At 39.5% G+C, this 16,519-nt stretch overlaps 1 protein-coding gene and 1 pseudogene across 2 annotated transcripts in view; both read right to left on the reverse strand.

Annotated features, from left to right (window-relative positions):
• Positions 1 to 16,519, reverse strand: part of RELL1 (RELT like 1) — a 70,038-nt gene that overhangs the window by 40,593 nt on the left and 12,926 nt on the right. For both annotated transcript variants that reach the window (XM_072620452.1, XM_072620453.1), the window contains exon 2: positions 659 to 859. In XM_072620452.1, coding sequence (XP_072476553.1) covers positions 659 to 859 — 201 coding nt within the window. The remainder of the gene's footprint in view (positions 1 to 658; positions 860 to 16,519) is intronic.
• Positions 2,836 to 5,347, reverse strand: LOC140511407 (5-formyltetrahydrofolate cyclo-ligase pseudogene; annotated as a pseudogene).

The raw sequence follows: 16,519 nt of genomic DNA on the forward strand, positions 1-16,519 counted from the left end.
TCCAAGTATTTTCATGTTCATTTAAAAGTACAATCTTTTTTGCATTGTAATAATATGAAATTTTCACATGAAGCAAGTGAGAAATTGAGATATATGTGACAGTGATTTTTTTTTTCTGCTAAAGGAAGTCCAAATCAGGGTTTCTTAACCTGAGGTCAGTGAACTTTTTTAAAAACTATTTCAATATTAACTGGGTTTCATTTGTTATCCTAATGTATATTATCTTAGACATTTACAAACATTCTGCTGAGTAAGGGACCACAGGCTTCTCCCAAGTGCCAAAGGGGTCCATGACACAAAAAGAAAGAGTATGAATTGCCACTCTAAAAAGTCCTGGCCTGAGGTTGTCTTTCTAACAGGACAAAAATGATAGGAACTCACGTATTGATTAATGGAGCTGGGGCCATTTAGCTTGGAGAAGGGATACAGCAGTTGTTTGCAAATATTTACAGCTGTCACAAGGAAAAGAAATGAGGCGTGTTCTCCTTAGCCCCAGGGGGCAGAGCTGGGAGCAGTGGAGTGGGATTTACACAGGCAAATTTCATTTAACCCTCTAAAAACAAGTAAGTGACCAAGGAATCAGAATGTGTGGTTGACTGGCTAGGGATTTGGGGGGAGGGAAAAGGAGTTCCTCTTTTTAAAAATCAGGGTCACTTACCTATCTTTTCAACTTTTTCCGCAATATCTTGTTTAGCTTCTGTCGTACACCGATAGCCCTTCTTCTTAAGCAGATGGCAGATAAAGACTCCAAAAAGTCCCATGATGAAGAAAACTGGAACTAGTACAATAGCAACATATTCTGGGTGTCCGTTCCCAGCACTGTTTGTAGGAGATGGTGTTGTCCCTCCACTGGAAGAAGCTAAAAAAAGATTAAGTTGAATAGGAATAAACATGGAATCCTGAATTTAAGGGTTGGTTTTTTTTTTTAAATCAATCTCACAAGGTCAGCAGCTAGAAAGCTGGTTATATGAAAATGACTGGAAGGTTTTGAATGGATAGCAGTGTGCATGTGTTGGCCAAAGGTGGGAATGCGATCTGAAGTTTCACTTCACAGAAGTAAAGTGTCCAGAAGGAGGGAAAGCCTGCTCCTACTAAATTTCAGCTTCCTTCATCATAACCCACAAAGATTAACAAGCCAGAAAGCATCCAGAAAGGGGATCAAGATGGGAACACTTCAAATCTGTGCCACCTGGGGTGAGTTTTAAAAAAATTACAAACTGGAGAGATTTCCTCTGGAGAAGACTTGTGGTACGGGAAGTCATGTCAACTATATTAACTTAACTGAAAGCTTGTCATATGAAGGAAAACCAGATTTATTCTGCTTGGGTCTCAGAGAAGAGAATTAGAAGCAATGAGTAGAAATTACAGGAAGGCTTTTTAATTTAACTTAATTATCCACATTCGCCATAAGAAAACACTTCCTAACACTTACAGCTGCCCAACAACTGAATGCACTGAGATGGAAAAGGGTTCATAAGCAGTGGGTTCCTGACTAGAGATAATTCGGGGAAGGCTACATGACTGCTTGTTTCATATAATGCAAACAGCAGTCAGGCTTTGAGTTGAGGTTACACTAACTGATCTCTGAAAGAGGCGTTAGAGTCAGAGGACCCAATTCAAATCTTGGCTCTGCCTTTCCATGTAAACTTTTAAACCTATAAATTTAGAGAAGTCACAACTTCTCTGGGCTTCCGTTTCCTTAGCTGTAAAATGGGGGGAGGAGTTGACTAAATGACCTCTGAAGTTATTTCCAGCTCTAAATCTACGATCCTATGATATCCAACTCTGCAAATATATGATTCCAGATTTGTACGCCATGACTTGAAGGGCTACCACCATTCTCTATGGGAAGCTAGATTTGTCTTGAATGTTCTCTAAATTATAACTATAATAAATAGATAAGCTGTGCTAAGTAATGCAATGTATACAGAAGTTTTCATGTGACACTGGACTGAATGAATGAATGAATGCTGAAATATCAAAACTTGGTCCCACTTATGATACATGGATAACTCGGAAAGTTATCAACAAAGGTCTACTGTAGTTTAGAGCAGGTCATTCACTAAAAATAAGTGGTGAAGAATTAGAGAATGGTTTTAAGCTGGTTTTCCAATTATGTTAAAGACAAAGAAAAGTACCACAAATACATGAACTCCTCAAAAGTTCAAAAATGGACAGCCAATGAACTGATTAGTAATGTTCTTCCCTGTTTTATCATTGAGAATAATAGTGGCAGCTGTATTTAATGCAGCCCTGAGAAATATTTATTAATCTCAACTTTGAGTATGGCATGATATATGTGGGAGAATATTTTTGTAAACTGAAAATGATTCAAGGGCATTAATTAATAGCTAATAAGGGCATTGTGATATGGTAAAACTTGTGGGGGCTGGGGGGAAAGAGAAAGGGGAATGTTACACCTAGACTCTACTGGACTCAGATGCAGTCAGCTCCTGAATGTAGATCACCTCTTCTTGAAATGAAATACGATTATGTAATACACACAAAAAAGCAGTTGCTGGGCTGGGGAAGTATTTAGGTAGCATTTAAATTTTACAGAAGCCAAAACTGGGAAGGGAAAGGAGAAACATAGCCTATATAGGAACTAATAAAATACTGACACCTACTCACAAAATATTGTTGAAAGATATTGTTGGTAATATATATATATGTGATATTACCTGGTAACATTGTGAATATTTTTATATATGCATACATACACATAAGCATAATTTATTATAATGTTTATATATAAACATATATGTATATAAATAACCTAGTTAGAGAGAAAGTATGATACTATGTGTATGTGTATTATAGATATTCTATAGCATCTTTTTTTTTCACTCTATAGCAAAAAGTTTTAATTATAAAAAAGCATCAGTATTGAAACTTATAATTACAGTGTAGTTAACATTAATATTTATAGTCTAAATAACTCAAAATATCAAATAGTGTTGAATCACTTTTTTTAACCAACATAGTATTTGTCTTTATAGCTCATAGGTAGTTTCCCTACCCACTCCCCCACCCTGTTACTTCTACCTTCTTCATTCTTTGTAGCCTACTTGACTTTCTTTGCATTGTGTCTGTGCTCTTTCTACATGAAGTCTCAAATCTCACCCAATTCTCTAAGCCATTATGAACAAATTATTCAAATAATGTCACTTTTAAGTTATTATCACAACCAAAGAAGATACTGTTCCCCAGGTGAAATGTCATCAGCCAACTTTCCACCTAAGGCAAATTTTATTTCCAAGTCAGAAATCCCAAATAAATGGAGCTGAGTTTATAATCGCTATAACACCAAAACTTGGCATTAGAATCTAGAGATACTAACAGGCAGCTTTCCTATAATGAGGCATTTAGGGACTTATCATGGTGAATTATATTAAGCTGCAAAACCAAAGAGCAATTTTTGTTGCATCCTACGTCACTTTAACCCACCAAAGCTATGAAGTATTAAACCCAAATTTCAGGTTGGGTGAACAAAGAAAAGGATTAATAAAGTCGGGATGAGTACTATTTGCCTTCTCTAAAGTCTGAACCAGAAACAAACATCAACAAAGCAATTAATATTTATCAGATCTTCCCATGTATCTTAGGGACTGCAGCAGAGACATTACAGGACATGTGAGAATATAGCAAAAGGCTTGTTCTAAAGGAGGTTAAGTTCTCTTCATCATGCAAGGTGGACCACAGAATCTCATTCATAATTTACATTTCAAAGGGAATATAAAACCTGTCATTTTAAGACCAGGAAATTAGGAAGAAAAATCACTAAATGCAATGTTCACCTTTAACTAATGTTCTTTTATCCACATTGCTAAAGATTTTTAACTAATATTTCATACGAAATCCTTTCTAATTACACCAAAGTCAATCCAGTTCCTAATGAGACAAGGATAGAGCTGCAACTGATTTTTGGAAAGGAGACAAGAAACGTGTATCATTTTACTCAGACCATTCCATAGCCCTGTCACTGGGAACCACAGAGGTCACTGGCCCTCACAGAGTACTTCATCTACTTTCATATCATTTTCTCCCACCGGCACGGCATCACAGATCTGCTCTTTGAAAGTCAAAGCAATCGTATAAGGTTTTCTTTCTTGGTGCTGCAAGCACTTCCTCAGGTAGGTGTCATAGTATCCCTTCCCCCTTCCCAGGCGGTTGCCATGTTTGTCAAATCCAAGACCTGGCATGAAGATGAGATCCAGACCCCCTGTGGACAAAGCCTCCTCCCTCACATCATCATCTCTCGGCTGATGAATGTTCCAGGAAGTTTTGGGAAGTGAAAAAATTTCTTCTGCAGAAAATAACTTGACCATATCCATGGAGTTGCTCTTGAATTTGTATCGAGGGATAAAACATGTTTTACCACGCTGAAAAATATCCTTGATAATTACTTCTGTCTCAATTTCATCCTGCATGCTCAGAAAGATTGAAATTCGCTGAGATTCTTGATATTTACTGTGAGCAATCACCTTCTCGGTCAGCAGACGGGACTGACGGAGCCGTTCCTCGGCGCTGAGTGCCCGTAGTCGCTGCTTCAGCTCGGCTCGCAAGTTGTGCTTGGCTCCGTTTATAGCCGCCGCGGCCGTCATGTTGGAGTACGGAGCAGACCCGGCCCCCTGACCCCTCCGGCCCAACTGGGGAGAGGGACACCTGAGCCTCTATTCTATAGCATCTTACAGACACATATAACAACACCATAGATATTAGCAAGAAACATAAGGGGAACAACAGGAAACCTGAAATTCACGTGTGTCTTCACACAGTTGTTTGCTTTAGCTGAACTAATTTTGACTTCAAACTAATGCAAATGGCATCCTATAACAAAGGGAACTAATCTCCAAACAGCTTTAATGTTAGCAAAATGCAACCCATCAACTAAAATGCCAGCTATCTAGTTACTTCCATGCCTGTTAACTCTAATGAGTTATCTGCCACCTCCCTTCCCCACCTCATGTAATAAAGTAGTTCACATTTAAAGTTCACGGTAAGGTTTACAAAGAGCCATCCTCACAACAAAGCAAAATTGGTATCATCATCCCCATTTTACAGATCCAGAAAATGAGGTTCAGAAACCTGAAATGACTTGGCCACGGTCCCAGGTACTAAACATCAGAATCAGGACTTAATCTCCTGCCGAAATCTTACACTCTTTCCTCTAAACCATACCGTTTCTCAGGTAGTTCTCAATTTACAAGGAGGTTGTACTCCAAAAATATGCTGGTAAAATTGGTGGTTGGAACCCAAAACATTTTCCTAGACAGATAATTTAAATACTGCTTTAGTTCTGAGGGCACGGCAGGGGAGAGAGACAGACAGAGACAGAGACAGAGACAGAGACAGAGGGAGGGAAGAAGGAAGGAAGGAAGGAAGGAAGGAAGGAAGGAAGGAAGGAAGGAAGGAAGGAAGGAAGGAAGGAAGGAAGGAAGGAAGGAAGGAAGGAAGGAAGGAAGGAAGGAAGGAAGGAAGGAAGGAAGGAAGCCCACATTTCATTCATAGTGTATCTTGAATGAGAAGCAATATGACATTGTGTATAGATAACTTGCCTCAAAGCTGGGAGGTTTTGGGTTCTAGTCCTCTGACACATAGTGACTATGTGACACCAAACAAGTCACTTAACTCTCTAGGAGACTCTCCAAGATCCAGAATTGCAAAGACATCAAACTGCATTGATAGATGGAGTTTTCTCACCAATTAAGTCACAAGTCCAGTCTAATTTCATAAATACGGTATGTATTATACTATCAATATCACAGAACTCAACCACCATGAAGTGTAAAGTATGGAAACATGAACTGATGGGGGGCCCTGGAACACATCTTCCCCCAATTGTTGCCCCAAGCAAAGGAATCAGGACTCTTATCACCAACTCCCAAACTCCCCAATGGGAATAAAAGTCCCCAAACACCAAGCCATCGGTTACAGCTTTACTGGCTTGAGTTAGGGGCTCTAGCATGATGGAAGAGGAAAGACAGAAGTATAAACTTAAATGAGCTTCTTGAGATCATCCAGTTTGACCCCCTCATTAACAAATTCACAAAAATTAAATGATTTACCCAAAGTTACCCAGCTAGTGTCAGAGCTGAGATTAGAATTCAAGTCTTTTAATATGTTTTGCATGACTGAACATGTACAACCTATAGCAAATTGCTTACTATCTCAGGGAAAGGAGGTGAGCGAGACAATCTAGAACTCAAAAATATGTTTAAAGGGAAGTTAAAAATTGTCTTTATATGTAATTGGGGAAAAATAATATATTATCTTTTTAAAAAGAATTCAAGTCTCAATTTTTAGTCTGATGATCCATCCCCCACACCAATTTACCTCTGAGGTTGATGGTTGAAGAAATGGTGAAGCAGTTCTGGATGATGAAATAAGACTGAGATATGAAAGAGAAGAGGAAAGGGGGGATGACAAAACACTTTTCTCTTCACAGCATCCCTACTATATCATGTGTTTCTCTTTGCTTCTCTCTCCTTCCCCATTTACCATCTCCTTATCCAGATGACTATCAAAGAGAGGATTAAATAAGGTTGGCCAGTTAGTTGGTATCCTGCCTGCTCCCACTGCAAGGAAATGGATGCTAAGCACTCCAGCAGGAAAGGTAAGGATGCAAGGAATGGAAGGGAAGGGATGATTAAAGTAGTCGGAGTACTCTTTCTTCTCCTCTCTCCCCACTTAGGGAAATGGAAAGCATAGGGATGAAAGGAAAATTAACAAGGAGTCTTGACTGTCAAGATGCCACTTTTTCCCTCTAATTATTACTAAAGAAGGCCATCTGGTATAGAAAAAAAGTAGGAAAAATAGATAGCAAAGGGTTTAACTGTTAAGATGAGCCTAATATTTTTTTTCCTAAAGGCAGAAGGGAACCACTGAAAATTATTTATCAGGAGACTACCATGGTCAGACCTGTGCTTTAAGAAGAATACTGTCTGCTGTCCAGAGGATTTATTAGATAAACAAGAAACTAGAAGCAGAATGACCAATAAAACTTAGCTTTTAATAAAAATTTCTCTATATCTTCACCGGGGTTTATCAGAGTATTACCAAAGAAAAGACAAAAACCCATGCAGCATTTAATTTGGGGCTGAAAAGGGAGGCAACAATGCTGAGAGGTACAGAAACGGGAATGGGGGAGGGAAAAGATTAAGAAAGTATATAGGTAACCAAGTATCTAAATATGTATATGCATGCCTATATAACGACCCACAGGTGAAAACAGAAGCAGAAAAAGAAATATTGGTGTATGGCTAGCAAGATCAATCAATTACCCAATAAGTATTTATTAAGCACATATTATATGTTGGAGATATAAAGACAAGCCCTGCCCTCCAGCACCTTACAATCTAACTAGAGGAGACATGTAAATACAAAACAGACACAAGTTAATTTGGTGGAAAACAAACACTAGTGGCTAGAGGGATCAGAAGAGGTTTCACGTAGAAGGTGGCACTTGGACTGAGCCTTGAACAAAACTAGGCAGTCTAAGACAGAGGCAAAGGTGAAGAGGGAGTACATTCCAAGCATAGCTGGAACGCAAAGATATGGAAATGGGAGCTGGCATCACAGGTATGAGGAATGGTGAGAAAGACAGTTCATTTGGACCAAAGAATATGTACACGAAGGGAAGCCATGTATTGGAAAGATCAATATTCCCTACTAACCCTAATAGCTAGAAAAGCTGATAGAAAATGGCCCAGATATGACACTCCAACACTGGGCCCAGAGGGGAATCCTAGGCTCCTTAGATAGAATACTTGTACACTGTTCCAAACTGCTCTGTTCTGACAAAGGCTCAGAGTACAAAGCTGGTCCTGAAAATTCTCTAATAACTTCCCTCATTTCCTGCTTTTAGTGAAAGAGGACATACACACACATTTACCCTAAGTATGAAAAGGATTCACTGAGGATTCAGGAAACATTTATTAAACTCTGTCTGGGAACAGCTGGGAAAAATATGCTAGAGACAATGTTCAGATTGTAACAAGGGCTCTCCTGGGTTTACCTGGCCAAACAGAACAGTGGAATGAGTCTCAAAAATAAAACAAACAGAAAGAATATCAGAAAAAGAATTTTTCCTATATTACCCTCCATTTGGCATACAGCAGTTGGATGATTTGCCAACCTTAAAGTGCTAGATAAACGCTAGCTATTCCATAAAAAGAATAATAGATGACTTGATATAAGGCTTTACAATTTATAAAATGCTTTATGGTCATCATCTGGATTTTGACCCTGCAACAATTCTGTGAAGTAGGTACTCCAGATATTATCCTCATTTTAAAAATTAACACATTTAGAGAGATTAAAAGAAATGTATCCCCAATCCAAATCTTCCTGCTTCTATGTGTTGTACTCCAGTTAACTATACTATACTGCCTCTAATGATAATAATAACCAGTATTGATATAGTGCCTTGAGATTTGCAAAGCACTTTATATATGCTAGCTCATCTGATCCTCACAACAACCCTGGGATATAGGTGCTATTGCTATCCCTATTTTACAGAAAAGGAAACTGAGGCTATAAGAAAACTTGAGTGACAAGCCCAGGATCACATAGCTAGTCAGGATTTGAACTCAGATTTCCTTTTTCCAAGTCCCAAACTCTAGCCACCATACTATTTAGCTGCCTCTAAAAATTAACAGTCATAGTAAGTAAAGAAAATTTCACATGAAGTTTGGATTCAGTCAAAGGGCTGCATTTGAGGAACCAAAGGGCCATATGTGGCCTTGAGATCAAAGGTTCCTCAATGGGGCTAGAATATCAGAAAGATGTTTCTTAACAAAATCTTTTCTATCTTCCCACTTCGCTGGACACAATGCTTTGATTTTAGGATGTTGCTGTTTAGTTGTTTCCAGTATATCCAACTCAACCCCATTGGGGGTTTTCTTGACAAAGATGATGGAAAGGTTTGCCATTTCCTTCTCCAGCCCATTTAAGAGAAAAACTAAAGCAAATAGGGTTAAGCAATCTGCCCAGGGTCACACAGCTAGTAAGTGTCAGAGACCTGATTTGAACTCAGGGCTTCCTGAATCAAGGCTGGGCACTCTATCCACTGGACCACCCAGCTGCCCCTTGCCTGTAGTAGGCAGTCAGTAAATACCTTTCTATTCACCTGACCTTCTCAAATGACACCTGCAGCAAGACTGCTGACAGATAGGACAAATATCATATACCTGGAAATTCACAGGGCGAATGTTCATAGAAGTGAAACTTGGCACAGGACAGGTAAAACAAGAGAGGGTGGTACCATGAATGGGTGTGCATCTGGAAATCCCAGAAGTGTCACCTGCCCCTCCTTTAAAGGTCACTGAAAATCATCACGGTCCTCAGAAGTTATTCTAGCTGAGAGCCCTGGCAAGCCTCCATCAGATCAACAGCAACTATTGCCTCAAGGACTGGTCTAATCTTCTTAAGCTCCCTCTTCCCCTCCTCATTCTCAATTTCATTTCAACTGAGAGCCTTAAGTTTACTGAAGACAAACTAGACTTTTTGGAAGAAGAAATAACCTAAACCCACACTGTAGATAACACACCAAAAAGAGCTGTCAAAGGTAGAAAGTAACAGCACAATGTTGGAGATAATGTCATTTCAGTCCTCTTTTTTTTTATGCCTACATATACCTAGACGCTTCAGGGCCTTAGATTCTCATGTATTTAAAGATCTGGAAATCTACATCCAGAGAGATTAAAATTACTTGCCCGCAGTTACCCATTAATAAAGCAACATCATTTAGTGAACACCTACTATGCATCAGACACTGCCTTAAATGCTAGTGAAACAAAAAAAAAAAGTGAACTAGTCCCTGTTTGCAACGGTCTTACATTCAGATGAAGGATATGTATATGTATATATACAGATCATATATAAAATGATTGATTGGGCTTCTGGCCTTCTGACTTGCAGTAAATTAACCTTTCTCCTTCACCATGCTGGTTCTCCAGATATATAACAATGGTTGAAATATTTATGAACTAAAATTAAAAACAATAACCTATAAATCACCTGAAGAGTTATTCCTGCCAGAGATAGCATTTTTCTTGACTTAGACTTGATGGCACAGCAGATGGGAATTTCCAACAGAAGCTTTCCAGGAGTTAAAAAAAAATCACTGTAAAAAGACATCCTAGCCAAGATGGTGGAGTAGAAAGATATACATACGCTTAACTCTTACCCCACAGCCCATAAAATACCTGTAAAGAAGAACTCTCAACAAATTCACGAGCAGCAGAAGCCACAGAACAATGGAGTGGAGGAGATTTCTGTTCCAGAGAGACCTGAAAAACCGACGGGAAAGGTCTGGTGCACACTGGACCCGGAGCAGTGCCCAGCCCTGCCTTGACCACACAGCACTGAGGGGAGCAGATCTGAGCAGGCTTCAGGGACGGAATCTCCAGCGGCAGCGCAGATCCCTCAACCCACAGGCACCAAAGATCAGTGAGAGGGTCTTTTTGGCTAGCCGAGAGAGGAGCGGGGTGTCCCAATAACTCGGGCCTCCTCAGGAGGCAGCAGCAGACAGGGGCTCCCAAAGCAGGCAGCAGCCCGTATCCATTGTTGAAGGTCTCCTCGTAAACCCCCTGAGGGAACTGAACCCAGTGTGGCAGCCCTGCACCCACCTGAGCAGCTGAACTTAATGTCACACTGAATAGCAGCCCCGCCCCCACCAAAAACCCCTAAGGCTTGGGAGCAGCGCATTTGAATCAGCCCCCAAGTGCTGGCTGGGCAGAACTGGAGGTGAGGGGGTTGTAGAGAGGAAACTCGTAAGTCAAGTAACTGGCTAGGAAAATGCCCAAAAAAGGGGAAAAAAATAAGACCATAGCAGGTTACTTTCTTGGGGAACAGGTGTCTCCCCCCACCCTTTCAGATGAGGAAGAACAAGGCATACTGTCAGAGGAAGTCAAGACCTCTGCCCCCAAAGGGAACTTAAACTGGGCTCAGGCAATAGAAGACTTTAAAAAATAAGTTAGCAGCTTACTAAAGGAGAAGCAAAAAAATGCTGAGGAAAATAACAGCTTTAAAAAGAGGCTAACTCAATTGGAAAAAGAGGTCCAAAAAGCCAACGAGGAGAAGGAGGTTTTAAAAAGCAGAATTAGCCAAATGAAGGAGAAAGTTCAAAAGCTCACTGAACAAATGACTATGAACTAAACCAAGAAGTTAGTAAACAAAACCAAAAATTTGAAAAAATAGAAGATAAGGTGAAACAACTCATTGGAAAAACAACTGACCTGGAAAACGGATCCAGGAGAAATAATTTAAAAATTATTGGACTACCTGAAAGCCATGATCAAAAAGAGAGCCTAGACATTATCTTCCATGAAATTATCAAGAAAACTGCCCTGATGTTACAGAATCAAAGGGCAAAAGGGATATTGAAAAAATTCATCGGTCACCCCCTGAAAGAAACCCAGAGAAACTCCTAGGAACATTGTGGCCAAATTTCAGAGTTCCCAGATCAAGGAGAAAATACTGCAAGCAGCTAGAAAGAAACAATTTGAGTAGTGTGGAAATACAATCAGGATAACACAGGATCTGGCAGCTTCAACATTAAGAAATCGAATGGCTTGGAGTGGGATATTTCAGAGGTCAAAGGAACTGGGATTGAAGCCAAGAATCACCTACCCAGCAAATCTGAATATAATACTTCAAGGGATGGTGATATAGTCGAATTTCAAGATTTCATGTTGAGGAAAAGACCAGATCTGTATTTAAAAATTTGACTTCTCAAGACAAGAATCAAGAGAAGCATGAAAAGGTAAATAGAAAAGAAAAATAATAAAAGACTCTCTAAAGCTGAACTGTTTACATTACTACATGGAAAGAAAATATTTTTAACTCTTGAATCTTTCTCAGTATTTGGGTAGTTGGAGAGATTATACATACACACACACACATACACATAGATAGAGAGTACAGGATGTGTTATATCAGAAGAGAAGATACACACACACACACACACACACACACAAATAAAATAAAATAAAAATTAAGGGGTGAAGGAGGAAAATTCCGGGAAGAGAAAGGGAGTAATGGAATGGGGCAGGCTATAACTCATAAAAGAGATAAGAAAAATCTTTTTCAATGGAGGAGATAAGGGAGAAGGGGAGAGGGGGATAAATAAAGCTACTCTCCTCACATGTGGCTGAAGGGGGAATAACATGCTCACCAAATTTGATACGAAAATTTATATACACCACAGGAAAGTAGGAGAGGAGGTGACAAGTGGAGCCAGGGGAATGTTAGAAGGGAGGGCAAATGGGAGAAGGGAGTCACTAGAAGGAGAGTGTCCAGACCAGGCATCATTTCATTTCTCATCGGGCTGCACCCCAGACACTACGCTGTGTATGTTTCTTTTCATCTTTACTTCATGCACATCTCCCCCACTTTAGAATATAAGTTCCTCTATGCCCAAAGGACAATAAAGCTGTGCATACCCTTTGATCCAGTAATATCACTACTAGGTCTATATCCCAAAGACATTCATAAAAGGGGAAAGGACCTATTTCCATAAACATTTTTATAGCAGATTTTTTTTGCGGTGGCTAAGAATTGGAAATCAAAGGGATGCCCATTAATTGGGGAATGATTGAAAAAGTTATGGTATATGATTATAATGGGATATTATCTTTGCTATAAGAAATAACAAAAAGGATGATTTCAGAAAACCTGGAAAGACTTACATGAACAGATGCAGAGTGAAGTGAGCAGAACCAGGAGAACACTGTAGACAGTAACAGCAACATTGTGCAACGAACTATGAATGACTAAGCTCTTCTCAGCAATACAGTGATCTAAGACAATACCAAAGGACTAATGAAGAAGCTTACTGCCTGCCTCCAGAGAAAGAATTGATACTGACTGAATAGATACTGAAGCAGGCTATTTTCACTTTCATTTTTTTCTTTTATTCAAGTCTTCTTGTACAAAAATGACTAATATGGAAATGTTTGACATAATTACACATCTATAACTTACAAAAAAAAAAAGATATCCTAGGTAAGTATTTTTTAGCACTAAGATCAGGTTCTATCCAAGAATTTCCCTAATTATATTTTGAAAAACTTTGTTGTTTCTCTCAATACGACAACATGAAATCTATGAGAAAATGTTGATTCTAGCAAGATTTTCTCCCCTCTCAAAATGATAACTATAAAATTATGTATCCATTTAAAATATTATCTGTAGTAATTTTCTTATATCAAAAGTTTTATTTCCTCTCTTTTACTCCAATGTGTCCTCCCTTTAGGCATCTAGGTGGTACAGTGGACAAGGCGATGAACCTGGAGTATTTTCTTGAGTTAAAAACTGGCCTCAGACACTTACTATCTGTGTGACCCTGGGCAAGTCACTTAAACCTTGTTTCCCTCAGTTTCCCCATCTGTAAAATGATCTGAAAAAGGAAATGGCAAACCACTCCAGTACCTTTGCCAAGGAAACCCCAAATGGAGTCACTAAGAGTCAGACAACTGAGAGGACCAAACAACTGTCCTCCCTTAAGGATCACAGAATTCCACACCAGCATTTACGGGCTAGTAGACCAAAAAAGTATTGTGTGGGCAGATTATTTTGGGGGAAAAAAGCTCATGTACCTAAGGGTTTTCCTTCTAATTTATCTAAAACACTCTAATCTGATTTTGCTAATTTAAAACTCCTTCAAACATGAACATTTGACACATTACATATAACTACATAGTCAGAGGTAAAACATTTGATGACACATTTTGCAGGAACAAGTTTTTCTTTGTAGTATGTAAAGAATTACCAAGTCAAGCACATACCTCTGAGCTCTGTCAACATTCAGTCCATCCCTTTACCCAAAGATGCAGCATCTCCATCTAGGGTAATCTTAATTCACACAATGTAAAAGTGTGAGCCCTTTCGCATTTCATTAAGCCCTCTGATCTTTATAAAATCCTGTGAAGCAGGCAGAATAAGCATTATGTTCACTTGACAAATGAGGAAACTCAGACCCAAAATGGTCTCAGTGACTTGATCAGAAAGTCATGTATAGGCAAAGTTCATGACACAGCCAGGATTAATATATATATATATATATATCTCCCAATTCCTAGGGTTCATGATTCTATACCACTGCTGCCTAAGTCAGATCTGACTCAACTCCTGATACTATTATGATCCTTGGAGACCTATGCACAAGATTTACTTAACAGCAGTGTGCTTTGTATGTTTGTTTTAAGAGCAGTAAGAAGACGTGGGTTCAAATTCCAGCTCTGCTATTCATTAGTTTTGTGACCTTGAACAAGTTATTTCACCTCTCAGACTTCAGTTTCCTCATGTGTAAAATGAGAAATTGGGTTAAAATCATAGACTGAGAGGTGGAAGAACTGTTAAAGGTCATCTAGTCCAATCCCTTCATTTTTATAGAGCAGGAAAATAAGACCCAGAGGAGCTTTCTCAGAGCAATACAGGTAGTAAATAACTGAGAGAAAGCAAGGATGGTGTCTAATGACTCTTTCAGCTCTCAGCCCTATGATGTTTATACTTTACAATATCAGAGATATCATCATTTTATCATTCCTCTCTTCTCTATCTCCCAATAGATGGTTTCATGAGTTAATATTGCCAAAATAATTTATCACTTCCTGCTAACCAACCTTCAGGTCATGAGCCTCTTCCAATTGAACAGGACCTCAGACAACAGATATCTAGATTCAGAACCCAGAGCCATACTGGGAAACCCTTCCAGGACAGAGGACCCTTCGTGAGCTTGAGCTCTGCCCATGCAGCCCTTGGGAATCCAGGTTCATTTCCATGCTACAGAGAGGTAGATGTGTTAGGAAATGGAAATGGGTCTCTGGAGGATGACTGCAGAGGACTCAGGAAAAGCTCTATTTAAGGCATCTATGAAAACATTTCCTTTGATTTACTTTAAAATGCAACCAGCACTCAAGTCTTATGATATGCCTTCTCTATAAAAGAGAGAAGCAATTTTGCAGAAATGCTCTTTTATAACTTCATATACAGTCATACTTTCAAAAAAAAAAAGCCTACAGATTCCCTGTTTCAAAGAACAGTGGTTTCAAAAGGAGGAACTAAAGATATTTTCTTCCTTAAAGGTTGACAGACAACTGACAAAGCCACAAACTCAAATGGGGAAGACCAAGAAAAAAATGAATTTAAAACAAGGTTCATCCTTAAAAAGATTATAGGATCATAAATTTAAATCTGGTAGAGGCTTCAGGCCACACATCTAGTCTCCCATTTTACAGATAAGTAAACTGAGGTTAAAAGTGGATAAATGGCTTGCCCAACATCACACTGGTAGTGTCAGAGGCAGAATTTGAACTCCGGTTCTGTGGCTTCGGAGGGAGAGCTCTGTCCTCTGTAGTGAATATCAAATTCAAACTACATTTGAATATATAAATAGTAAATATCAGACTCAAAAGAAAATGTTTCACTACTTTTTTTCAAAGGGAAGAGGATCACGAGGAAATCTCTAATTCAGTCTTCACAGCAATATTTCTCGTCCAAAGCTGCCAAAGACATAAGTGCATAAAGTGCACCGTAATCAAAACCAACAAGATTAAGTGAATGACCACTGGCCATCTCCCCAGAGAGATGGTGATTTACAATTCACCCACATTCCCACTGGAAGACCAATAAGAGATGGAGGTAGAATGAGATGATTTCACTAAGAAAGGCTAAGAAGGCAATGCCTGGGAGTGGGGGAGTTGACTAAATGGATCATGCTCAGCACAGATGACCAGGAGAGGCTACATGGGGGCCTCCCTGGGAAAGTCAAATAGTCTCATGAGTCACAGCAGAGAAACCTGAAACAGCAAAAGATGCCTTCAGTGAATGGGTGCCTGGCTTTTCAGGAGCCATCCAGTCATCCATGGATATCTGGCTACTGGACCCAGATGGCTCTGAAGGTAAAAGTGAGGCTGGTAACTTTGCACAGCCCACTCTCACTTAAATCCAATTTGCATGCAAGTCACGTCATCACTTTCCTGATGTCATGAGAAGGAAGGACAAAAAACAGCTGGGCTTTTCTCTACATCCCGCTGTTTTTATTGATCACAGTATCTCCAAATGAGCCCCTTGGCAAACAACCACCACATGGCTGAGAACAGCAGAATCAAACTGGAGGATGGGGAGTGCTGGGGGAAGCCAAGCTTCATGCATGACACGGAAGGGGATGAGAGAGAATGTAAGTGCTAAACTGTGTGGTAGGAACTCAAAGTGCTATAGGAGTTCAGAGAACCAGGCAAAACAGCACTCACCTCCCTTCCCCCTACCACACACACACACACACACACACACACACACACACACACGCCAGCTGCAAAAACTCCAGGCTGCCTGAGCTCACTTCCTGCAGGAATTCTAGAGAAGCTAAGTGGGACTCATCTCCCAGGGGCAGGAAACAGATGAGAAACTGAAAGGTAGAAAAGCATATTAATTAGGGGTAGAGAGCTTTCCAAACACCTTTAAGCCTGTGAAGAAATAACTTGCTTCTTTTTTAGATATAAAGTTAAGTGTTGGA

This window comes from Notamacropus eugenii, chromosome 6, assembly GCF_028372415.1.
Source record: "Notamacropus eugenii isolate mMacEug1 chromosome 6, mMacEug1.pri_v2, whole genome shotgun sequence".
In the NCBI taxonomy this organism is placed as follows: domain Eukaryota; kingdom Metazoa; phylum Chordata; class Mammalia; order Diprotodontia; family Macropodidae; genus Notamacropus; species Notamacropus eugenii.